The sequence below is a fragment of the Chamaea fasciata genome, unplaced genomic scaffold, assembly GCF_029207755.1.
Source record: "Chamaea fasciata isolate MVZ Bird 193981 ecotype frontalis unplaced genomic scaffold, bChaFas1.0.hap1 SCAF_1, whole genome shotgun sequence".
In the NCBI taxonomy this organism is placed as follows: Eukaryota; Metazoa; Chordata; class Aves; order Passeriformes; family Sylviidae; genus Chamaea; species Chamaea fasciata.
The window spans coordinates 61,177,143-61,204,093 of record NW_027094086.1 but is presented as its reverse complement, the minus strand read 5'-3'; the positions used below and the strand labels follow the sequence as shown (position 1 = coordinate 61,204,093).

General features: G+C 40.0%; 1 protein-coding gene across 5 annotated transcripts; it reads right to left on the bottom strand.

Annotated features, from left to right (window-relative positions):
• Nucleotides 1-655: 655 nt before the first annotated feature.
• STX17 (syntaxin 17) lies at nucleotides 656-26,951 on the bottom strand. Of its 5 annotated transcripts, XM_066184705.1 has the most exons (9): nucleotides 26,873-26,925; nucleotides 26,104-26,203; nucleotides 21,238-21,419; nucleotides 17,222-17,287; nucleotides 11,249-11,468; nucleotides 5,943-6,061; nucleotides 5,782-5,832; nucleotides 4,151-4,237; nucleotides 656-3,471 (listed from the first exon to the last, which is right to left on the bottom strand). In XM_066184705.1, exons 3-9 carry the CDS (start codon nucleotides 21,358-21,360, stop codon nucleotides 3,232-3,234), a joined length of 906 nt encoding a protein of 301 aa, XP_066040802.1. In that variant the 5' UTR covers nucleotides 21,361-21,419; nucleotides 26,104-26,203; nucleotides 26,873-26,925; the 3' UTR covers nucleotides 656-3,231. The 5 variants fall into 5 exon arrangements, with proteins under 5 accessions (XP_066040802.1, XP_066040798.1, XP_066040818.1 ...); XM_066184701.1 differs by lacking the exon at nucleotides 26,104-26,203 and having other exon boundaries at nucleotides 26,873-26,951; XM_066184721.1 differs by lacking the exons at nucleotides 26,104-26,203; nucleotides 26,873-26,925 and adding an exon at nucleotides 26,710-26,737.

Here is a 26,951-nt window from a genome sequence, read left to right as displayed (position 1 = left end):
CTCAAGTAATTTTGGTGTGCATTCATTGGAGTTGGACCTGATTCTCTGTGTTGTTGATGACCACTGACCCAGGTACACCAGTGCTCGAGTGCCTTTGCTCTTTGTAGGCAGGAAGTTGAAGAGCTAAAGCTGAGCTGGGCTTGCCCATTCTGCTGCTGAGGGGCACTTGAGCTTTTACCTGGTGCTACAGAGAATTTGCCTAGAGAGAGCCAAGTGCTTCTCAAAATCCAAGTTCTATTTCAGATTGAGCCCTTCACGCTGATCATCCACATCTGTGGTTTTAACCATTTGGTGCTCAGCTTCCCACTCCCTGTAACATTTCTCACAGCTTTTCCAGGAGAAGTTGTCAAAAATACTAGTCATATCCCCTTAGGGAACAAAACCACTCCAAACTGTTTTCCACTGAACTTGAGTCCATTTCTGAGATACTGTGTGTGTACGAGTTCCTGGATGCCTGTGACATTTTAGGAACCTGTATTCATTTCAGTCAATGTAAATATTTTGATAGCTGGAGTATGTGTTTAGAAACACATTACAGGATTCTTATATCTTGCTGTGGTGCAATTATTTTAATAATATAAAATTTGGGAGGGATTAATCTTTTAGATGCTGAAAGGAAATAAACCCTGGTGTTCTCAGTAAACACTCCAACCACTCTCACAGGCAAAAATTTTTATTTAGTCTGAAAGAATTATTTATATCTTACAATTCTTCTAAGTAACCTGCCTAGCAATTTAATTGCTAGTTTGGTTATTCACATGCTGATGTTTCTTCACATATGTAAATAACCCACCTATTTTAAAATATCATAGCTTAAATAACAGTCTCCCACATCTAAGTGTGTACACAATGATTTCAAATTGATTCTGCAAAGACGCAAGGGGGAAGAACAGTTTTTCTGGTAGACGTTTCATCAAATAAGTGCACACCAAGCTGAATTTGTATAAGCTGGGGCAAGAATTCAGTCTTAAGAATTTAGATTGTCCTGGCATTATTCCAGCTTGGGGGGAGAGGGTGGAGTCCACAACATCACCGATGTGGCTGATGTGGCTGTTGTTATTTAAATGCACGAGGTTTCACGGCATAGAGCAGAAAAGCAGAGAGTGCATTTGAAAATCATACAAAGGATCAACCAGTTTCTGACTAAGAATACTTTTTTGCTTTAGTGTCTTCCTTTAAAAGTAGAAAATAAATATCAAAGGAATGAACATCCTTACTTTGAAGTTGTTACAAGCTCATTAACTCTGTTTACACCCAAAGCAGATGCATTGAAAGGAAAGGGCTTTTTGCCTGTCAGGAGCAAATGAGCTGAATTACTCAGGTCATGTTTTGCACTCCAGCTGATTTTACCAGTGCAGGCACTGAGGCTTCAACACATGCAGTTTTGACAATGTCTGCAATTACTTGTGAAAACTGTTCTTGCACACAGTGCTTCCCTGAATCTCAGACCTACTTAAAATAGACATAATGTTCTGGCTGATAGCAATTTCAGTATTTTAAAAGTGACAAGGAAGCACTGCTTAGAAGAAGTTATTTGTGCTATAACTAACAGTTGCTTACAATATCTCTAGGCACAAAACCCCATCATCTGTCATTAGCAGACAGTGATTTCCAGTGATGATATCAAAGTACTGGTTATTGAAAGGAAGCTCTTTCTATAGTATACTTCCCTGGACCGTGTTCCCTGCTAGGGAGCCTTATCTCAATACTGACTTCCCTGTGCACCTAAAAAAACAACTCAGAGCTCAGGAATAATCAACCAATCTAAAAACTTTAAAAAGCCGCTTCCCAACCTCAATTTCTGTTCCCCCAAACAGTAGCAGCAGTAGTGGGAAGTGTCCTGAAAGGGTGGAGGTAGGACCATGTTCAGAACAGTAGATTATGTAACAATTGTACAATTATATGACAATAACGACACGTTAACACTTCTGCATTTAACAACAGAAGCTCCAGAAGCAAAAGACTTCGTAAGGAGGGTAAGATAGCAGGTGTCCACTATAAAAACCAAGCAAAAGCACTGCCAGCATCTCACCCCATACAGGCTCCACAGCATGTCCCAAAGTCTTGAAGAGACTCAGCAGCTATACTGCAGTGTGGATGGAAGCAGAAGTTTTGGCACTGGAGAGTAATGCAAGAGTGCAGCTGCCCAGACAAGGGTGGTTTATGCTGTCAGCTCTATCAGGTTGACATTTCTGACCCCGTCCATGCCTCTGGGGCTGCCAGCTGGCACTGCCAGCTGCTTCTCTGCTGCCCTGGAGCCTCACACACCCGAGGGACAACAGCCTGGGGAGGGAGTGGGCCTGGCTGCAGCACTGCCTTCCAGGGAAGCTGTTCAGCTCTCCCACCAGGGGTCCAGGAGAAGCAAAGGCAACATCTTGCAGTAAGTGCTGCTTCAGCAATGTGAGGCTTCAGGTTCAGAATGCCAGAGCTTGGCTCTTCATCCTGTACGGTGTTCTCAGGACAAGCCAAGGAGCTGAACAGCTATGGGAAAGTATTACCCTCCAATAGCAGCACTGCAGGGTTGCTCTTAGACTGTTTAATTCCTAACTACACTTTGAGCAAGGTGGGGAGTTTACAAATGAACTGCCTTGCCTGGAAAGGGGAGAAGCTGCTTCCAAGTGCTGATCTGATATGGCTGGTGAAGGCAGATGTGATATATACATAACTTTTTTCCACTTTGCTCACCCAACATTCTGATCTTTTCTTATGATAGCACATGCTTGCCTGTGCACCATTAAACAGGCACAGTCAGTCATGTCCTGGGGAATCACAGGAACAGTTTGGGAATCCAGATAAATGGAAGTAAATTTAAAATACTATGAGCGTGAACAAATGATGGCATTTATTTCCTTTTCTTTGGAGCACTCCAATAAAAGCTCCAGCTTCTCATGGCATTCATGGGAAAGCACAAGTATTTTCCAAAAAACTCTTTGCATTGTCTGCAAGACACTTTGTGCAAATTTGGTATGAAGCACCTGTCACCCATTATTACAGCTGTGAATATAGCTTACCTAAGAATTATGTAATTAAAAGTTATCCATATAATTTTCAAAGGACTGATGTCACCATGTCTGAAAAGAGAGATTCTGACACGACTGTTTCAGCCCTCCCAAGAAACAGAACTTTCATCAAAATTCACACAACTCAGCCTCGTATAAAAAGCCTAAGGCTGCAAGTCTGTCATTAGCCCAGCTACTACACTGTGGTTCCTAGCCATAATGAATCTTTACTTCAGCTGGATTTTTTGGCACTTTGGTGAGAAAGCTCTGGACAGCTGGAAGAGACCTGCTCAATCATTTTTTGTTTTTTTCTTTGTATCAATTTTCCACCTGTGAAGCCCAAAATCCCACCACCAAGTGCAGCTGCAATTCCTGCTACTTTGAAGCCTGCAAGGAGACCAATAGGACCCCCCACCACTCCACCAATGACTGCACCTGCCACAGGCAGAGCTGCCAGCTTGTATTTTGCAGCCTGTAAAGGAAAAAAAAAATAGTTAGAATACTTGCCTGTGGCGATGTGCATTTTCACCTCACTGCTCTTGGCAATGACTTGAATGCTCAGTGATAAATAAACTTTACAAATTAGTATTTAAAAAAAGTATGACAGAACACGCTAAAACCAATTTAAAATCAGCTGTCCTGTGTATGTAGCTGTGAATCAGGTCCTTTCACATGGTTCTGGTTGCTGTGTACACTGGTTGTTACCTGGTCACCATCGTTAAATCAAATCAGAAACTGAGAAAATGCTTAGACTTTTCAGTGATGGGCCTGACTCCAGCTTTGGGGTTTGTTTAGCAACTGACATGGAACAGGACGGGAATGACAGGTTATCATCAGCCTCTTGTTTCATGTTTATGTGATTCTTGTGAGCCAGGCACTGACTGCACTTGTCTTTACAGGTACACCAAAGTAACCATCAGAATAGTGTTTAAAAAGGCCCCCCCCAAATTAAATAATTGTATTTTCTAGCAGCCTGGATGCAATAGAAAATTACAAGAGAGATTGATTTTTTTTTTTCCCTGCTACCTTTCTTCCTTATTTCCTTAATTGCTGGTTCCCTCAGCATTAAAGAGGGCAGATCAATGGGGTTAATACAGAGGATGGCTGGGAGGCAGAGCACCATTGATTCACCAGCAGGAGCAGATCCCTACCTTCCCCAAGTTTTTGGTTCCCTCTTCAACATTCGCAGCAGCACTGTTGACATGGTCTTCAATCCTGTCAATCTTCTCCTGCTGGGACTAGATGCAAAGGAATTATGAGTGAGGGAACCTGCTGGGAAGCAGCAGTAAGCCAATACACACCATTTTAATGCCTGTAATCAGGGCCCCACAGCAGCTTTCATCTGCACCCGGCAGCCTTAGTGGTGCTCCATGATTAGCATCTGATAAACTCTGCTGAAACTACTGACTTACTTCTAAAATATCTAAACTATTAAATAATAATATGGGGTGGATATTAGACATTGTCTTGCTGCAGTTAAGAGAAAACAACTCAAAACAAATTATTTCTAAATCTTTCTTATGGATAGAGGAATTCCAAAAGGAAAAATAATCCAGACTAGCATGTTTTGTTTCCTGCTGAATCTCACGTTCAAAAAAAAAAAAAAAAATTCTATAAAAGGCATTTATAAGATCAGTACTAACTCCAACATACAAAGCTGCATCAAGAAATCTAAGTGTCTAATTATGACATTTTAGAACAATCACTTCAGAAACAGTGACAGCACAGAAAATATACTTGATGTTGCTCTGTATTTTACTGTTTGATTTTACAAAAACATTCCATCCTTCCTCCAAATGCAGTCAGTCAGGTTCCCCTGCAGTCTCTCCCAGGGAACACTAGAGCAGAAGATAAAGGGGTCTGTGGGTTCATTTGCCCTTATTCTAATCTCAGCAGTACGCAGGCTGTTTTATGTCACAAAATAATGAGATGGCTGATGTTCAGCTTAAAATAAAAAGCATTCTGAACCTTTTGCCTCTTTCTAATTCAGAAACTGATGAGTACACCAGCTCTGGTATTAATCTACAATGCAGTCCACCCTCCTTAGATTGCTTGATATTACATCTAATGATGGTTAAGTGCAAAATCCAGGAAGTCCTGGGAACAGGCCTCTTCCTTTAACCTTCAGAATAGTGAATGAACATTTCTGCAGTCCCACCCTAGTCTAATGGTTCTTACTTGGGTTTTTTTGTATAGATGAAGCAGCACATACCCAGCAGAAAAGATAAAAGCTAGGTTATTTATCCCTACTAACCCAATAGCAAGGAGATTAAAGAACTCTCCTAAGAGATGAGAACTGTGTATTTAAATTCCCTGTGGCATGGGAAAAACTAAACATGGGGAACCAACATTTTGGCAATGCGGTGAGAGCAGAGAAAGGGCATGATAAAGGTGAGGATTTTTCCAGCACTCCTGATTAAGTGAGAGAAGGTACCTGACAAACACACAACAACCTGTGCAGTATAAGCTGTCACCACCATTACAATTAGAAATTGTAAAAACAAATAGGACCTGGGTAGGAGTCTGTAATCAACACTACAGAGCTTCTGCTAAGGTTCAGCTCGTGGCCACATGCACTGGCTGGAACATCATAGCTGCTCCAGTGACAAGAACTTGGGAGCAACTCCCAGCATTAGTGCTGCAAGAGCAGACTGCTCTCTCCTCAAAGTGTCACCTTGGCAGAGCCTGAATCACAGGAGAGACACATCCTCAGCTTCTGTCCCTGCCTAGGAGGTACCCATTCACCATAAATTTGTAGGACAGAATGCAGAATTATACTTACACAGACTAAGACAGAAAACTCAGTCACCAACTGGCTGAGCTCAATCAAGTCCTGCAAATAAAAAACAAATGTTATTTTGTTTTTAAAAAATTTTTAAAAAGCTTTGTGATAGCTGCTAAAACCAAGAGCACCAACATGGAAAGGAGGGAGTTCCAACATACCCCTTCTAAACTTTCCCAGGACTCAGCTGCATTTTCTTCCTGAGGTATTTCTGGAAGGCGGGAGTAGATCTGGATCAAACTTTGGGAGCCATCCTTCACTTCCGTGTTATATAAAGTTTCTGAATGAGAAACATGATGTTTATAAATAAATGCACTGAACCAGGATGCAGGTGTTGTGCAGACTTTCTCACTCTTGAAGTCTCTCAAGGGTATCCCAATACTTAACCTAATTCAAGCCAAGCAACAGCCCCAAAAATGATCATATAGGGAGAAGCCTTACAGCACTACTCAGTTTCTTAAAAGGATGTTATTGACAAAGAAATAGATTCATTTTTATCAGCACATTTTCACAGCCAGTCCTGAAATGATACTAGATTATACTCCTGAATTCAAGGTCATTTAATTCATTTTGTATCAACCAGGCTGAGAAAACTGAGCTTGGGACAAAAACTTTTCATTTACATAGGACACATAAAAACGCTGTGCTCCCAAAACTGAACAGTTATTCATTTTATGATTGATTATCATGCTACTGGTTTGATTTTCAGCCACTGGGAACTAAAAGAAACTGGAGGAAAAAGCTTTCAAAGCGAAAACAGTGAAACCCAAGTAATGTGGTGCCCAGCATTCTGTGCTGGATCAGTTGGGTAAATGATACTGAGGATAGCAGACATTTGCAGCTCAGTGCTGTGCATGATATTCTCAAGTATGTTCCTCCCTAAATCACCTGGACTGAATGCAGAAGACATTAGGACGAAGTACGGTGTTAAAACAGGGAATGACAGACAGTGAGGTGGCACTGGGGAGAGCAGATACAATGAACAGGCACACACACACCTCCTCCAGTCAGAGCTCACTGCGGATGCCACGGACGTGCCTGTAATTGTTATTTTGCTTTATTGCCACTCAATTTGTTGTCCACAAACAAGTCTGGCTTGTCAATACAAGGACTGAGGAAGAGCTTGGGAGTCTGAAAGGCAGACTGGAGAAGGTGTGTATGTAAACACAGTGCAAAGATCATCTCAACTCAAGCAACTTCAATTTCGGAAGGGAGATCACTTCTTCAGTAGGACACTGGCATTTTCTTCCTTGGGAAGGCACTCCCAAGGGAAAGCTTATTATGGGGAAGGCTGGTTAGGTATGTCTAACAATACTAAAGTGTAAATATTGTATTAAAATCTTTAGATACAACGACTGTGCCAATAATAATATTATGTAACTGTTACAACAACAGATTTGACCAATGGAAAACAAATAAAGATAATCATATTCATAAAAAAAATCAGTAATAGTGCATGCTTATTCATGGAATTAATTTAAGATAAAATAAAAATGATACATTTTCATAACATTTGTCCGTTTCTCAACATTTTTATCCCACCATCTCAAAATTTTTATCCCACTATCTCAAAATAGATTAAGGACCCAATCTTCCTACTCTCAGCTCAGTGGAAGTCTAACTTGAATGAAGTTGATATTTAGACATAATTACTAACTAAGCAGTGTAACATGAATGCACTAAGCAATTTGGGGGCTTAATTTGGGCTTGTTTTTCTTTCTAATTATTTCTACCCCTTTTCCTTCAAGAATCCAGGCACGGAAGGCACTTCATGTTCTACAATCATCACCTGTTCTTCCAGAACATATTTTTAATTAATAACCTCAGATTAATTAAGGTTGTAGACTCAGTTCTAAAATATTCCTTTCCCCTTTTCAATATAATTAACTCTGTATCCAAATGTGTGCATTTTTTGAGAAAACTGTTCTGCCATATACTCTGACATTTATCATGAGTTTTGAGGATTTTATTTCATTTCAGTCCTACACAATCCTCTTTCAAAATCAAATTTCTTCTGCCCAGAAAGGTGTATGGACTCTTCCGTAATCAGCCACATGCATGCTAAGTTGGTAAAAATTAAAATATTCATAATACAAAAGCACAATAAAAATCTCACTAAGCAAAACTGCCTCCTCCCAAGATCTTGCTGTGATCTGTTCCTAACAATCTATGCCAACCTACTATAGAAAAGCATATCCTTCAAAGTGTGTAAATGATATCAAAATTTTGCATGACACACATTCAAGAGCAATTAAAACTGTAAGGAGGTTTACATGTTATCATTTTGTCATAACTAAAAATCAGCAAGAAAAATTCCTCACAAAAATTCTCTACTCACTTTAAAAAACTAAGGTAAAGAACAGGAAGGGTAAGAGGTGGTCACATTTGGGCTGAAAGTATGAGTAAGAAATTTATATTCACCACTTCACTTTTTATCAAGTCTCACCAATTTGAATAGAATTGAGAATGGAAGTGACTCCACCAGTTCATTCATACAGCATCTCCACAGAAATACAATAATACAAAACACTTCTGCAGATTTCACGGAGGAGCTTTACACCTCATTACACTCGAGATAAAAATCTAATGCTCTGGAAGATTCAGTATGTTGCTTAAAAGATTTTAGTAATTTTAAGAGTGGAGTCTCATCTTTTGTTAATATTTGTTTGATATGCAATTAAATTCCATTTCTATTGGCCCTTAGTTGAGGATGGTGAATGGGGGAAGGGACTGTATCATATCACTGACATGCCTTCTCAATGGGAGATTTGAATTTGTAAACTCCTTCCTTCTCTACCAGATGGGAAGCAACATGCTACAAAGAACGGGCACATACTGAACCTCCTTTGATTAAGATCAACAGCCAAGATTTGCTGTCAGGACTGCAGCCTCTAAGCACAAAAGAATAGAAAATATACTGTGTCTGGGTTAGCAATTCAAAAGGGCCGCTTGTGCATGCAGGCAAACTTAAAAAAAATCTATTTAATTGTATTTAGTTGTCTGCCTGTCTGTTTCACTTTAAATGGGGTGAATTATTTCCACATTCCTGAGCAGGCTTGCAGATGCCTGCCATTTCAGTAATATTTTTTTCTGTTCTTCTCATCCCCATCTTTCTAATCAATTTATTTGTCCTTCTGAAGTGCTGTTATACTCAATGTCCTCCATACTTCAAAGGTATTCCAGATTTCAGCAGCAGTCCTGTTCTTTGAAATTAAACTCTAGTTCCCATTTGCCACCTATGTAATTGTGTAAAACAGAGAAGCAGTAAGCCAGGACAAAGCCTTTCCAATGAAATATTGGAATGTACTGAGAACAACTGCAGAAAGTCACCAACAGAAGAGATATCTTACATTTAGTTCTGATGATAACAGAGAAGAGCTCACAAAGAGACCAAAAGTAATGGCTAATACATATGAAGGCCATCACTGAATATTGAAGACAATGAGCTCTCCATAGAAGAGATGTCAACAAATTGTGTAAAATGATTAATAGAAATTATGTGGAAGAAGTTCCTAAAAGATAAAGGACTGCAGAATTGCTGGCAGACACTAAAAAAAAAGGCTGTGCTAAAGATGACATCAAATTGTCCTCATGCAGAGGGAGATTTTTATGGCCTCAGCAAGAGCTCTTCAATGCCCTGGATGTCAAGAATTTGACACATAAAGTGTGTCATTGTGTTATGAGTACAAAGAAAAACATAAGCATGATAAGTTAATATCAGGAAGACGAGGACATAAATACATGACAACTGCCAAGAGGCATAAATGGTAGCAAGGAGGTTTCTGTGAATGTTTTTGAAATTAGAGGAAGACCAAGGATGTGGAAGTGCACAGCCAGATAAAAAGGTAGTTTTAAGCAGGTTTTTGATGTAACTTAAGTATGCAAGAAAGAGAGAGATAGGCTGAAACATAAAGAGAACAGGTTAAAAATATTTGGATGAGCTAGGCCTATTTAGGGTCTGAAGGTTTGTTTAAATTTACTCTAGAGCATTTTTAAGAAACAGCCTCTGCAATTTCAAGAGAAATTTTTGAGAAATTGAATATGGTGGTCCCAGAGGACTGCAAGAGAAGAGACTTTGAAATCCACAAAGATATCAGAGCAAACTACTGAACAACCAACTACAGCATGTCGAAGGTGTTGAGGAGGTTGAGATTTTTCTGCCAGAAGCCAATTCAGTGTTTTCTGTTGGCCTTGTAGGAAGAGAGTCTTTTACAATGGGGATGGTGAGGCTCTGGCACAGGCTGCCCAGAGAAGCTGGGGATGCCCCTACCACTGGAAGAGTCCAAGGCCAGGTTGGATGGAGCTCCGAGCAGCCTGGTCTGTTGGAGGTGTCCCTGTCCGTGCAGGAAGTTTGGATCTAGATGACTGTCAAAGAGTCCCTTCTATCCCAAATGGTTCTATGGCTCTGTGTTTGATCTATCTTCATGTTTACAAGGTTTTCTGATACCACTGCACATGACATTCTTGAAAGCAAGCCCAGCTGTCAAATCTGCTTTTCTCCCTGCTCAACCACGAGGCTCACTTGAAAGAGTCCTTGTAGTTCTGCATGCAGCAACAAGAAGGGTTATGAAATCAAATCTGACAGCAGCTTCTTCTACAGTGCTCCTGACTAAGAACGCTCTTTCAATTTTAAGACACATGAAATGCTCAAATCATTTTAAGTAATACTGCTACTGCAGCAATCAAACTAATTGCACATATGTGGAAGGGTTTAATCCTGTTGTAACCAACCTTCCCACAGATCATCAGGAGAGAGCACTAGCCAGCATAAGAGACTTCTCCTGAAGACAGAATGGTAGAATGAAGATTGAAAGACATTTTATACAGAAAGGAGGGAAGACCAGCAAACATATCTGATTTCTAGCATGTCACAGAGTGTTTTCAAATTCTTTTATTTAAATGGATGTATACTCCTTTCTTGTCACTTACCAACTTAAAATGCTACAGGAAGAGATGTTCTTTACCTAGGTACTTGCTCCTCTTTTCCATATATTTCAACAATGCTGTGTTACACTGTCTGTCATATAAAAATCTTCCAGGTATTTCTTCCCTAATTCAATGAAAATGGCCAAAATGATTACTTGCACAGGATCAAGTGATTTGCGGGGGGGGGGGGGGGGGGGGGGGGGGGGGGGGAAGAAGCCAAGCTACCCTGAAACATGAATGTAAGTAGTCTGCTTCCTATGAACAGTCCACTATTTCAAGATCTAAGGCTATAGGATCTTTGTCACAGAAGGCCATAGATACTGAAATGTTTAAGATATTTAAGCATTTCCCGCTTATCAAAATTTAGCCACAACTCATGAGGTAGAGAAAGAAATGGGGTAGAGAAAGAAATCTACTTCTTCATTAGCAATACTCTTCAACTGGAATCTCATTTGTTTACTTCATTTATATCTGGTCAGAGAAATTGCACAGTGGATACAAAGACAGAGATGCAATAAATACAGAAATTAAATTCTACTACCTTGTCCTAGAGTTGCAGATCTGGTTAAAGAGGGATCCTCCTGTCCTTTGAGTTGCCTTTTAAGCTCTTCTGCAGATTCAGAATGCAACTGCAGGAAGTCCTTAATGGCAATGGAAGCTTCCACTTTAATGGGATTTATCATTCTCTGCAGAACTGGGATGTCTTCCTGCCGGACTCGCAAACAGAGTTTCTCCATCTCTCTCATGTTGGCACGGAGTTGCTACAAGAGTATGAAGAGTTATTTTGTAGCTTACTGAGTGAAACCACCAGACACCTCCAGTGTCTGAGAAGCATCTATCATCTTTATGATCAAGAGAGAAACATTTTTGAAGCCAGCACCGCCACTATTTGGATTTTTCTGGCTGTCAGTTTTGTACTTTATCCACTTCTCCAAGTCAGTTTGTTTTATTTTGGGCTTCAATTAAAGTATTTAACTAAGTAATTCAATGAAGTTATTTCTGTTTCTCTGGTCAATTTAGGTCTTTGCCAAAATATCCATACAAGTTACAATAACATCCAAGTAAAGTAAGTGACTGCTTCTCAGAATTTGCTTTTTTTATAGTAAGTAATGACTGTGGTGATCACAGGACCTCAGGATACAGTCATTCACAACTACCCCAAAACTATCACTTCCATTTTTGTGAAGACAACTTCAGGGACAAAGGAGAAGGATTACTTCTTTATTATTAATTTTTTTTTCAGACGAAGGACAAATATATTTGATTGGAATACCAAACTTAAAAAAACACGTCAATACTTTTTTAGTTACAAGACTTCTGAGAAGATATAAACTGTTCACAACTAGCATGACGAGTATATGTGCAGGCATTTCCCATGAGATAAATTTCTTTCTGCATTAAAAATAAAGCGGTTTTTTACTGCTTGGGTTTTAAAAATGCACACAAATTTTCTCTACCTACAAATGAAAAGAAGAAATGTACACCACTTATTGTTTTAGGACAGAGTTTTTACCTAATTATTTTTTAAAAATGTAATAAAAATATATTCTCTGCATTACTTTACAGTGATACAATAAATTCTACACTTTGTTGCATTATTTACCAATTGTTTTGAATATTCTTCTCACAACAGAACAAGAGAATGGACTGACACCAATGAGTAGTTAGAAACAGAAAGGTTTTTTCCAGAATACAAACCAGGTACAGGTAACGCCTGAGAAAGGTAAAACTGACTATCTGCAAAAGTAAGATCTAGATGGAACTAATTTTATTTATATACACTAGTGGAATTAATTGTTTTTAATATTTATGAAAAAAAATAGTAGAAAATATAATTAGAGAAGAAGGAAGGAAATTATTCAGCAACATGTTGATGCAACATTGCACAAGCTTCCAAAGAAACTATTGATTCGTTAAAATCATGTGTCAAATTACTAATCTTAGATTAGATTATATTGTATGTTTTCATTAAGAGCACTATTAGCCAAATTAGGCTGCATTATTCAAGACTAACCTCAGGTAAAACCACTGATTGACAATTTTAAAAAAGGGAGATACAAAAAAACCCCAGTTTTGGAAGAAACTGAGCTGGATTAGAAACATAGTAGCCACTAACTTTCCTCATACATTTCCTATCTCTGTCTACCTCACGCTTCCTGGTATCTTCTCCCCATGGTCTGCCCCTAAGTACTGGGAAAAAAAAAAAAAAAAGACATGCTGAACAAAAACTAGTGAATCAGTGACAACAGTGAGTTTGGGGTGATATAACAATGGTTCCACAGCAGCTTCTTTTAAAGGAAGAGAATTTTGCAGTTGAAATTGAGATAAATTGCTTGGGATCTGTACCACTGCAGCTGCTGCTGGGGCAAATTACAAGTTTGTGCAGTGACCAACACAACACAGCTGACTGATGGGAGTTTGCACAGATCCTGAACAGAAGCTTCAAGAGGTATGAACTGCTCACTGATCCTCACTTCCACTGCTCATTATTACCTTGCTGATAAAAGAGAAATATTTCTGAGTGAGATGGAGGACTCAGATAATGATATTCACCTATTTAGTGAAATTTAATTTTAGTAGCTCTTTCTTTGTGGCTTTGAAGAGAGGACTCTTGTTCCACTTACTGTCAATTAAACAGAAGGTGGATGGATTCAGCCTAGCAAGACAGTTCAGCCCTGCTATGAGGATATACATCTCAGGAGCTCATCAGGATGTAACATCATAAATGTTATGGATATGCAAATGACTGTGACTTCTTCTCATAGTAATTTTAATGGCACTGAGTTTAATTTCTAGGTAGGGCATAAAAGTGTATCACTCTCATCCCGACTGTTTGCACTTTTAAAACCAAGCTTACTTAGCGAGGAAGGCAATACAAAATTCTCCTTTCATTTGTGGGAACTCCTGAGTTTTGAACTCTGCAAATTCAATCCAAAAGGCACAGATTTTTTTAAAAATAATAAATGCAATTTGGGTCCATTAACTTCCAAAATCAATCAACAATCTTTGTTTCAAGTGGCTTTCTCACAAAAACTTTATGAAAATAGAACTGGTGAAAACCTTGGGAAGTCATCCCTTCAAATGCAGGATCTGCTGTCCCTGTATTATTTCTGCCAGTTGTTTATCTAATCTGGTTAAGACCAGGACTTCCTCATGAACTCCTTCATACCTCACTGCTAGAGTTCAGAATACTATAGCATTTCCTTATGTCTAACAGAAATCTCTCTGACCTCCGTTTAAACCAGGCATTTCTAATCCTCTTTGTTCAAAACAGGGAAAGACAAGCCCTGTCCTCTGTGGAACCATCCTCTCCATCTTTACAGATAGACAGCATGATGCTGTCAGGCACTCTTTGGACAAAATAACTCATTTGTTGATCTTCACAAGAAGTCCTGTTTTCTCAATTTCTGACTGCATTCACTGGTCTCTCCCTAGTCAATTCATGCCTTCCTTAGAAGTGTGGTGCCCAAACTGGACAGACTGTTCTACCTGGGATCCTACTACTGCTGACTGAAGAGATAGTAGGAGAGACCACACTGCCTGCTCTCCTCTTTATATATCCCACAAAGTTATCTGACTTTTTTGGATCACTTCTACTCTGTGTCCCTCAAGTCTTACAAAATTATTGGCCTAGGTCTCAGGACCTCTGAGTTTAAGGATATCTTTACCCTGCAGATGGCCACAGGCTGCAATACTGAGCTGATTTTACAAGATCCTTCACGGATACCTCAAAGAATCTCCTGCAGAAATAAAGTTTTCTACACTACTCCTTATGCCTTTGCTGCATATCTGCACAGTATGCCAGAGAGGGACCTAATCTGAGGATCATTTTAGAAGACCTGAGCCATACAACTGAGCTTTGAAGACTTATGCAAAAAAGAGCTGATCAGAAACCACCTTTAACTTGCAAACCATTTCCAGCTGAACTAGAAACCATAAAAGTGAAAAAGAAAAAATAGATTAACATTTTTCAAACAGCTTTCCAGGTTACACTAACACAGCAGAGAGACTACGTCAGCCTAAATATGTTTTGCAGAACAGAGTCTCTTTTTGTGGGCTGAATACAGACTAAAGCCAGAATGTTCATCTAGTGCATTTTTCCTTTTTTTTTTTTTTTTGGTTTAATATCTTATTTCCTCTCTAGTAACTGCAGCATTTCCCTTCCTCTCACCACCAAAATGATCAGGGCAGTCCTTAGATGTTACAACAAAATACTGCCACTTCACTGAAACTAACCTAAACCTTGCAATAATTAACTAATTGTTTGGTACAGTTGGCATGTATGCAGACAAAGCCTAGAAAACTGCAAACTTATTAAGGCACTAACATTTTAAGAAGTCTATGGACTGTCCCTAAAAATGAAAATATATGAGAGCATGTTCAGAAAAACTAATACATTATATAAAAGAGCTATTTTCTCAGTATTTTTGAGGTGGTCTCTTCATGCCCTGTGCAAAGATCTGTTTCCTTCACCTTCCTTTATAGAAGTTTTTAATGTGGCACCCAGTCACTTGAAAGCAGAGCAACAGATTTATGCTCATCTATACTTCTATTATAATTTTGACCATCATCAAAATTACAACAGAAGTAATTATTCTGGGTAAACTGAAAATTCAGAAAAATGGCTAATTATGTGCACATGGATTAAATGCAGAATGGCTGTGCATATATTTGTCTAAAACCTGTGGCGGATGCCTTGGGTCAATATTGATTTAGGGATTCCTAATGTATTTTTACAACATCTAATTTTGAGAGCAAAGTGTGTGCTGCAGAGAACATTTGGTATCACAATAATTAATCTGATTTCTTTGCAAACAAACAGATCACAAGTCCATCGGTAAACATTTAAACAGCTTACAGCAAACACATTCTACATGTCATATAATTTATTATCAAGTAGTCCACACTCCTAACTATTTAATTAAAACAAAGAGCCAGTCTGCTCTTCTTGCATGGACCCAGATACTTATTCTGCTCTCTGGGTATCAGAATGTGAACCACTTTAATGCATCTAGAACTGTATCCAGAGCTAGAAGCAATAAGCATTAAATAAAACCTAAGAAAATTTACTTTGACTGAAAGTGAAAACAGCAAGCTTTAGATTCAAGACAAATATACGTGTTTCTACAGACAAATAAGCAGTTTTCTTATTAAAGCACTTAAAATATCTAAAAATAACATGTTCAACACAATTATTTTTCCTCTACTTACTGACAGATTTTTGTCTTGCTAAAGAAATGATACTGGTAATTGAAAGTTACAAGAGAAGCCTTTCCCACAACTCAGATGTGAAAACAGATTAGAGAACAGACAAACAAACACATGCTTACCACACCAGACATGTTAAAATGCCAGTGTTTTAACAGAACTTCCACCTTTGGAAGCCTCTTTGAATATGAAGAATAAACTTGTATTAAAATTTCAAAAGTACTTGGTGAAAAATCAAAATACACACTCAAACCTCCAATGAGCAGGAATATCAACTGGATTTCACATGTCACTTCATATCATCTACACTAAACAAAAACCTCACTAGCACCTTCCATTCCTCAGAAAAGACACGTAACTTCAGCTCTGCCTACCATCTAATTCTGTTTTGCAATCAGGATTTTTTTTTTTTTTTTTTCATTTTTAGTCTGGTCTAATTTCTCACAAGAGTCAGTAAGACACTGAAACAAACATGGGAATTCACATTATTAGAACTGTGAGCAATGGCTTAGGACGGTGCCACCTGTGCTGGCAAATCCTGCTTGTCCATGTGCAGTGTAAGTCACTTAGAGTAGCAAAGACAGGTCCCTCCTCTGAACAAAACCCATGAAACCAACACAAGATGCCTCTCCTGGCCAACACACATGTCCCCAGAAAACTGGCAGTGCAGCTGTTACAGCCATCAGATGTTATATCTGCCTCAGCAAACTTTGTGCTGCAGATGTGGTTTGTGTTCTTCTGTACTGATTTTGTACTGTACTTTGTCTGTCTGCTATTTAGCTGATGCTTGGCTGAGTTTCTGCATCATTTTCATCAAGACACAGGTATTTTTAGAAACAGTGTATGACTCCCTGTGTGCTGAGTTATGGATGCCTATGGATGAAGTTACTGAGATGCCTGTGCTGACAAATGTGCTGGTATTTCCTCCCTGATGATATCATGTACCTAACAACAGATGTGCACACCAAACTACTAGTCCAGATGTTCGCTATGAAATCATGCTTTAAAATTAGTAGTATCCCTTACTGCAAGAGCTGTCTTCTAATTTAATGATGTAAGAGGATAGTTTGCAACAGATCAGTCTCCAAACTTTTGTTTCTTCAAGAATATGGAAATATTTCTGACTGTATTTGCATCATAGGACACAATTAGGAAATCCCTAACTTTTAAATGAAGCAAAGCACAAGTGTGTGCTTGCTTGTCAAACCCACCTGTCAAATGTATGTCTCTCTGAAGGCCCATCCCTGAGGTAACCAGGGATGTTATGTTTGTACCTCAATCCCATTAGCAGTTTTCATACCCTTACCTGAACCGTCCGTCCTGCGTTGATGTGCTCTTCGTGCAATCTGTCCCAGAGCCTGCATCTCTGATACTGAAACAGAGGAAAAGGACTCCTTACAATTCCTATTTTTACCAACTAGCTACGCAGAAAAGAAAGCCACCTTTGGTAAATGATCACATTAATTTTCCAAAACCTAAAGTAAAGAAGTTGAGTCATAAACAGTTCCACTGCAAAATCTGAGAGGTAAATAGCTACGTATTTTGTGAAAAATTTTGTACAATGCATTTTACTCAATTACAGGCAACCAGGGTTTCAGCATCAGTTTTTAACACCCAAGTGATATTGCTTCCTGACACTGCTGTGGCACAAATCCCTTGGTGGGCAGTAGAACAAATGGCAGAAGGAGAAAGAAGTGGAACAGATGATAAGCAGTACTGGTCATATATGACAATGAAGTATCTGATACTATTGACAAAGAAAATGGCATTCATTACACAATGCTGCTGTCTACATCTACACTGAACATTTCTATATATTACAAACACAGCTACGAGAACCATCAGGACAGATCTGACACCTCCATGAAGCTCCACTAACTTCAGTGGGAAACCATTCACACAGTCCTTCCCAATGTACAGAGACCAGAATATTATATTAGCAGAGAGCAAGGTTGGCAAAAGAACTGCATATTATCACATATCAACCTTTTCATCATTAAAATAAATCAGTCCCTGCTACAGGCAGTTGATACAACTAATATAGAGACTTTAGCATGAAAAAAAGGAGTAAAATAATAGAAGCTGTGATTCCTGGAATGTGTGCTGAAATTATCAAAGAATGTACTTACAATATTAGAATATTTATTTAATTGTTTAGATAATAAGGCAAAATATTACCATTATTTGTAAGGGTTTTAGGTAAAGTTTAATTCCTCAGTTTCTTAATAAGCTTTGTTACCAATACTTTATCTACAGCCTCTATCTTTTCATAATTATTTTCATAATTTTAAATGTCACAGTAATAAGGATCACAAGTTACTCAGCTTCCTAAAATACAAGGAGAAATCTAAAGTTACTATTTTTTTTCAGAGCAAAAAGTCCTTTCATGTTAGGACTTGAAGTGCTATGGAAGATAAAAGGGTTAGTGCTCAACAAAGTCAGATTAACATTCTTCTAGGAAACTGAGTAATAACAACCTCTAAATAAATTGCTATGCCATTAAAATTACTGCCAGTGCTCTTCAAAACAAAATGGACAAAAAGCCCTGTATCAACAGTAGGTCCTCCAATTTAGTCACCCCTGAAAGAGTGTTGAAACAGGAATTTAGGAGGTTTTAACAGAAAGGGTTTAGGGAAAAATCACCTATTTGATTTCAGCTGACTATAACACATTGTCCAAATAACTAATAATAAAAAAATCCTGTAATCCAATTAAGAAAATTCCTTAGGAAACCTTTACTGCTCTTCATAATTTCTACTAGAGATGTTCAGCACACTCATCTGCTTAATATTTTGTTTTGTTACTTTGCTTTAAAATTCAGAATATGCTAGTGATGAGCCCAAAGAATCCAATGACTTAACACACCGACATTCACGTGGTCAGACAATTCCTCCTTGTTGACTTCTCTTTGTCATGCAACACAAAGTAGGCCAGACTCCTGGACAATGTTCACCCTGAGGACCTCAAGGATAGTAAAGCTCAAGAAGAGATGGTATTGACAGTATTTATTGTGGAGGTTGGGGCTGCTCAGCCTGGAGAAGATTGCATGGAGACCTCACTGCAACCTGCCAGTATCTGAAGGGGGCCTACCAGGAATCCAGAGCAGGAATCTTTATCAGGAGCTGTAGTGATAGGACTAATTGCAAGAGGAAATTTAGGTTAGAGATGAGGAAGAAATTTTTTACTGAGAGGGTGGTGAGACTCTGGAACATGCTGCCTGGGGAGGTAGTGGATACCCCATCCCTGGCAGTGTTCAAAGCCAGTTTGGGTAAGGCCTTGAGCCTAGTGGAAGGTGCTCCCGCCCATGGCAGGGGGCTTGGGACTGGATGATCCCTAAGATCCATTCCAACTCCTTAACATCTCATGATTTTATCCTGAACAAGTACGTGTGAAACTAAGGGAGGTCCACGAAGTAAAAACATCTATGGAATTCTAACCTGTTATGTCAGGTCCAGAGGAGGGCCACAAAAATGGTCCGAGGGCTGGAACACCTCTCCTGTGAAGAAAGGCTGAGAAAGTTGGGATTGTTCAGCTTGGAGAAGAGGGGGTTCTTGAGAGACCATATTGCAGCCTTTCCATAAATAAAGAGGGCTTAGGAGAAAGACAAAGACTTTTTACTAAGGCCTTTAGTGACACCAAAAGGGCCAATGCTTTTAAATGTTTAGAGGCTGAGAATGGACATAAGGAATTATTTTATAATGAGAGTGGTGAGGAGCTGGAACAGGTCAACCAGAGAAGCTGTGGGTGCCCCAACCCTGGAAGCCTAGGTTGGACGGGGCTTTGAGCAACCTGATGTAATGAAATGTGTTCCCACCCCATGGCAGGGGGGTTGGACTAGATGATCTTTAAAGCTTCTCTTCCAACCCAAATCACTCTATAGCTCCTTATTTCTGTGGTATTTAATAATAATTGTGCTATAGCGAAAAAGTTTGTATTCCACAACAAACATATAAAACATTAGGTTACTCTTAGACACTCAATCTCTTTTGCTCTGTGTCCATTCTCTTGAGAGCCCTCTTTAGAAAGAAACTTTCATGCTTCTGCTTTGGATCCCTTCCATCTCTCCTTGAAAGTATCCAGTGGACATGGAGAGAACTCAAAAGTTTGTCATAATATCTCCTGCTAAAAGCTCTTCAAGAAACACCTTATACAAATGTCCACACTCTGATAAGACTACAGGAAGACTCAGACACCTTCATTTCTCATGTCACCTTGACATATCTTCCCACCACAACAATGGTCCCCAGCCAAAGGTAGAAAGTGTTTCACACAACATCCTTTGGCACAGTCACAAGAAAGGAAATTAAAACTGAAAGCAGGAGAGAAAAAGTGTCTTACAGCACTTTTATTTTATAGGACTGTTGCATATCGCCAACAAAGTTTAGGGCAGTAAGCCAAACAAAATCTCCACCTTCCTGTACTACCAAATCAATTGCTGTTATCTAACAGACTTATAAACAGCTGAACCTCTTTTGGATACACGTGCATTTCATACCCTCTTGGAAAGAAAGGCCATCCAATCCACAGGATATGCTTTAGAAAACAAGAATTTTCATGGGGAAAAGATGGAAAGAAAGAAAAAGTACAGAGAACTTATTTCTTAAGGCTATAACTTTTAAGTCTTCTGAAACTGCCATACAGAAAGTTAGACTTTCATGTTGTTGAGAAGCAATGATGATGAATTTATGGTAGCCACTTCCTCTGAAAAGGTGTATTCAAGGTCAAATTTCATTATATATTGATTTTATAGTTTCTTCAAACAGTGATTTAGGAGATTAATTGCTTGGACTATCTCTGGAACCTAAGGTTTAAATCAATATTCATGAAATGAGGTTAGAGATATTGGCTTCATCATAAGTAAATAATGTTGCTGCTCTAAGCAATTGGACATAATTAGTGATTTTTGCTTAAAAGTAGCCTGTAAAATAAACAGGATGAGATTCTATAAAATTATCCTTTTACCTCTAGGGATGTTTGGTTTACATGGCTGAAAGTTAATTTTACAAAAACTATTGAAGAGAAAATCATCATGACAGCTCACAAAAGTACTGTAACGCATTCATTATGGCTAAAATGCATGTAAAAGATATAAAATGTGAACTATCATACAAGTATTTCAAACAAACTACTGCTAACATTGGTGTTTACTACAAATGTAAAGGCCTTCGTGCACACAATTACAAATATAGAACTTTCATCTTAAGCCAAATTTGAATCACAGCATTTTGTCATCAACTTATTATCAAAAACACCACATAATCTTTCAGCATGACTGCTTCTATGCTGCAAAAAGAACTACATTAGTAAGAAGCAAACACTAACCTTCTCAATATTTATTTGGTGTTTTCTTAACCTTTCCAAATCTGTTGGAATAGCCACTTTAATGAATTTCTGAATTGCAGGTTCGATTCGGCGGAGTTTAACTTTTTCCTCATCTTCGGACATCCTAAAAGCAGCTTTCAAGTCAACAGTTGTCCAATATACCTTCACCAAGGTAAAAAGTCCTAAAAACAAAACAAAAAAAAAATTAAACAAGAAAGGTAAACTTGAATCACTTTTTAAAGAAATCAAAATAAGATAAATCAGTCTTCCTAATGATCACATATCCCCCAAAACCACAATTAAGCAGTATTAATACTTAATATCTGAATGTTTGCATTTAAATACATTATCTCTACTTATTTGCAGGCTTTGGGGATCATTTTTCATAAAGCTTAACACTAACAAGAAGAAAAGTAATTAAGGCAGAGGCAAACATGCTTTGCAGCATAATGATACATAAAAAGGTTTGAAAAAGCCTTCCAATTAGATGCTTTGATTGATCAGAGTTCACATTTTGCCAATTCACACTCAGAATCATCTTAGAATTTGTAAAAGGTGTCCTGAAAAGACACCAGAATAAAGTCAATTTTGGAATTCCATTTTCTGGAAATGTTAAGAGCTCCTGAATGAAGACTCGCACTCCAAATTGCCTATGTTCCCTACCGACAATGACTAAGGCATCACCTAGCCAGGGATATGAACAGGCTGTTGAAGTATTTGCAGGACCAGTAGGTGCATAAGCAGCCTGAATTCTGTTCCCTGCACAGTGTAAAACAGAATTTTTGAGTTTCACTTCTCTAAAAGAGAGATGTGTAGAATGTATGTAATAGCATTTATCTACAGAGCATAGGAGTAACATAAAGGAATTCCATCATGCTGGATGTACACAAGGGGAAAGAAGACATGTATGAGAAAGTTTTGTCACAAGTGTCAGTAAAAAGACAAGTGCTATCTTGGTTATATGAAAGTACCTGAAGTATATCAGCTACTGTCTCCAAAAGCTTTCCTCGATTTTCCTCTTTCAATAACTAAACTGATTTAAAACAATAAATCCAGCACAATCCTCCTGCTACAGGTGAGGCACGGCAGAATGTAACAAGTTAAAGAACATTCCTGCTTTTCACACAGCCAAAGATTATATCAACAGTGAAATCAGACATCACTTTTCTCACATCTACCTCTGGTGTGACAATGCAGAGGGAGGGTGTTGATGTTCTTCTGAGACCTGTGATTCCTGCAGGCAGAGAGAACATGAGGGCAGACACCAGCTGATGACACTGGGTCTTTGACTGAACTGCTCAGTGCTCAGCCCCAGCCCTCTTGTGCAGGCTGCAGGGAGCACATGTTCAAACCTGCTCCAAACTCTAAGGAGCCAAGTGGGAAGCATCTTCCAGCAAGAAAGGGAAAGCACTTCAGGTATAGGGAGGAAGATGGTTTCAAATAAAACAACACTGCATTTTTCAGAAGAACAGAATGCTACCAGGAGACTCTTCTCCTTTATCTATCCCACTCAACAAAGAAATTTAAAACTGGATTGAAAACAGTGGAAAGCTGAAGAGTTGACCAAGTTAGGGGAACTCAATCTTTAAGGTTTCAATGACATATCTTTTCTTATTTCAGAAACTCAAAAGGAAATTATTTCATCAGTTGACTTTGCAGTCATTGCTAAATCATCCCCACTTCAAATTATAAAGAGACACAATCAAGAGGTCTTACAAATTCCCTTCTAACCCAAAGCATTTAATAATAACCTTCAAATATGCATGCAGTGGATGAGTGACCTCACACTTTTCAGGCTGCAAAAAGAACTTTATACCTTTCCTATTGATTCACTCTTTTCACCACTCTAAAAACAGCAGTTTAAATGCAAGATGATTAAAAAATATATCCTATTATACCTTGGTCACTACAGTCCCTAACTTTTGAAAGAGGCACTCATATACCACAGTTGAACTCTATTCTGAGTTTAGAACTGATTTTTTTTTTATAATGTCCAAAAGATAATAAGCATCATACTCCAAACTGCAGTACTTCCTCTTCAAACACACATTTAATTTCCTGGCAGCTTATACGCTAATCCATGAGTTTATGAGCTAGAATTAATTAAAAATTGGTTCCCTAAAGATATTTAATAGCCATGTCATGCTCTTCCTTAATACTGAATCATCCTGAAGAAGCGTTGATGCAAATTCTTCAAATGTATAACACAACATGAACTCACAGAAACACACAGAGCACTCTGTCTTAGAAGAAATACAGCAGAGGCTAAGCTAAATTCACCATAACTTTGTCCTTAACCTTTCATGACACCTGGAGATTGATGAGAGTCAAAACTGATAGTTTAGATGACTTACAATCTGGAGCACTGTGAAAGCAGAGTTAATGTAAACAATGGCCATGTGCCTTGGGTAGATGATCTGAATTTTGAATTTTGAAGGTTTGGCTGCATGCAGAGCTCTGGGTAGTCATTTTCTTCTCATTAAGAATTTCCAGACAGTAAAGTAACTTCCATGACAGTGTCTACCAATCCCTTAAAGACACTGCAGCCTAAAATTCACTGTGCAGCAAGTTTGAAAAACTAAGAAAGAAATATAAAAATTCCTTACATTCTCATCAGGTCTCCTGCTTAATTTTCTCTCAAACAGTGTAGTAGCTTCTGCAACAAAAATTCTAAGCCATAAATTACCAATGCAACGTCTTACTTTTTTTTACGTTTATATATAGCGTTAACATTAAATAAAATTAGCATTATGCATTTCTGCTTGTTGCTGATGCAATTTCAAGGAAACCTTGCATACTTTATTTGACTAGTGTTCTCCTAAGCATAACTTTAACAATTCATTTCTGAAGTAATAATGCCTGTTCTTTCAACAATCACAGCGCAGCAGGACAGTTTAGGTTGGCAGGGATTTTCACATTTCATCCAGTGCCAGCTGAATCACATGTCACTGCACAGGCCCTTGTCCAGTCAAGTTCAAACACCTCCATGGGATGGACACTCCACTCTCACTAGACTCCTCCTTCAGTGTTTGACAATTGTCCAGGCTAAAAACAAAACAAAACAAAACCATCATCACAAAGACCTTCCTTGCAGCTAAACCAGCTGGTGTCCACTGCTCCTCATCCCACTGTCGTGCACCCCCAAGAGCAGCCCGGCTCTGCAGCTTCTACCCTCAACAGCAACATCTCCCCTTCCTTCACCTTCTCTTAAGGTTGAACAAACCCACCTCTGTTTCTCCCAGACTATCACATGCTCCAGCCCTCTAACCAGCATGTGATCCACCACAACACTTGGGTCCTTTTCTGTAAGGCTGCTCTCCATCAAGTCTCCCCAGACTGTTCTAGGTGCACGGCTTTCTTATTGCCTCTGCTGGAATTTCTGAGTTTTCTGTCTGCTCCTATCTCCATCCCATCAAGACCCCTCTGAGCAGCCGCCCTGTCCGGCCTGTGAACCACTGTGCTCAGGCAAGTGGAAACATTGCACTCAACTTCAGCCTCTCTAGGAAGGTGATCTGTCTCTGCCCTTGGATCTGAGTGTCAGTGACTGAAATAACACTAATTCACAAGTGATCAAGACCGAGATGCAGAATAACTTTCAGTCAACTACATCAATAAAAAGAGACATATCCAAAGCAGGCTGTAGCAGCACAACTCACACAGCTGCAGTCAACCAGAAGTAAAATTCTTCCCACGTATGGCAACATAATTGTTATGAATTTCAGATAATGCAGCTAACACACCTCAAATGTTAACACTCATGAACTTTTGTTTGTTAACACTCATGAACTTTCATTAAATTGGCTAGTATTCTCCACTGAAACCCAGTACAACAATGCACAGCAATCCGCAGGAGTTCTGCTTGCCCAGGGAAACACAATGTAATTCACTGATTTGATTTCAATTCACTCATAATACTTTAGACAACCAGTGCCACTAGAAAATGTACCTCCAGCATAAATGCCTTGTTGAGAAGGGTTGAAAGGCCTAAACATTTTCCCCTGAAAATAAAATTAGTTAGACTATAAGGACACAGCTTTTTCCCCTAGGGTGACCTGAAACATTTCCTAGAGTGGTACTGGCCCCAAAATTGCAGGGACACTATTGCCCACTTGGCCTGTAGTTAGTGAGGAACATGCTACTGTGGTAGGCTACAGGCAAACTGCACTTCAGGACTAAATTACATCTTTTTCTTTTTGTCTGTAAGATGAATCAAAAGAAAATAACTTTGCTAGGCTGATATAAGGCACAGACACCAGCCTGAGCGTGTTCACAAAGTAACATGAAATTGCTTAGTGGGATAAACAGCCACACGTGTGGGATCTCCCACAGAACACCCAGAATCAGCAGCTGCACGTGTCAGACTGTGGCTCCCAGTAGATCTGTGCTCCTGTGGATCACCTGGCAACACAGATTTGATCCAGGCAAGGCAAGGGGACATGACTGCATTTTGAGAAATCAGAGCAGACAACAGGAATTTTGTCTTGGATTTATACATTTAAACCAGCTGCAGAAAGGCAGAAAATACCTAATGACTAACACGTGAACACCTCTTGCACAAAGCTGAACCGGTGGAACGAGTCTGCAGTGGGCTGACGCCCGCCTTAAGAGCCCGCAACAGTTCAACCAGCAACCAGAGCCCCAATACTGAATTCTCGGTATTAACAGAACTACGACTCTGGTCTCACCCCAGAACCACACAATCCATTAGGCTGGAAAAAAGCTCTGGGACCATCAACTCCAACCTGTCAACACAATCCTGTCAACCAGACCATGGCACTAAGCACCACGGCCAGCCTTTCCTCAAACACCTCCAGACACAGTGACTCCACCACCTTCCTGGACAGCCCATTCCAATGTCTCATTAACCTTTTTGTGAAGAAATTCTTCTTGATGCCCAACCTAAACTTCCCTTGGTGCAGCTTAAGACCAGCAGGTTTCTGGAGGCCTATCCAGCCTGTATCATGCCCTGGAAAGGCAAAGTGAGTGTTAAGAAAGCAGAAGCATTAAAAATAAAGACAGGCTTCTAAAAGTCTTCTAATAAAGGCTTCAAGCGGACTAAACTAGTTCTTTTTTCCTGGCTTACAAATTTAAAACCTTGGGGAATGCCAGGCTTAACAAATTGTCACGCTACAAAGAATAAGCGAATAAGTAAATAAACAAGACAATCGAAGCTGGCGCGACAAGTTCTGTCCCGATCAGCATCCCACAGCCCGACCGCGGGGGGACCTCGGGCCCAGCGGCTGCTGGGGCCATCCCCGGCTGGGCACCCACCCGCAGCCGCTCCGCCGGGAAGGGCCGGGAGCGGGACGAGCCCCGGCCGCTCTGCCGCGGCCCCGGGCCCGGCCGGGGGGACCGGCGGCCGCCGCGGCCTCGCCGACGGCCGGGAACCGGGAGTGGCGGGGGGAACCCGGCACTGGCCCCGCGCCGCGGCTCCCGCCGGCCCCGTCCGCAGCGGCCCAGCCCAGCGCTCACCGTGCGCCCGCCAGGCCCGGCCCGGCCCGGCCCGGCCCTTCCCTTCGCCTCGCTGGCGCGGGCAGCGAAAGCGAAAGCGGAGCCGCCCCGGCCCCGCTGCCCGCTGGTCCCCGCTCCCTCCGCCCCCCGCCGCCCTCGGTCCTTCAGCCCCGGAGTCCCTCACCATGGGGCGGCCGTGTGACAGGCGCTGACCGCGGCCGGCGGCCCCGGGACGCTGGGCGGGAGCCGGCGCTGGGCTCCCC

Coding starts and splice junctions, on each gene's coding strand:
- STX17 (XM_066184701.1), bottom strand. CDS start 21,360: ATGTCCGAAGATGAGGAAAAAGTTAAACTCCGCCGAATCGAACCTGCA. Junction 17,288..21,237: donor ACCAAATAAATATTGAGAAG/GTTAGTGTTTGC, acceptor CCTCTGTTTCAG/TATCAGAGATGCAGGCTCTG. Junction 11,469..17,221: donor ACGCAGGACGGACGGTTCAG/GTAAGGGTATGA, acceptor ATACTCTTGTAG/CAACTCCGTGCCAACATGAG.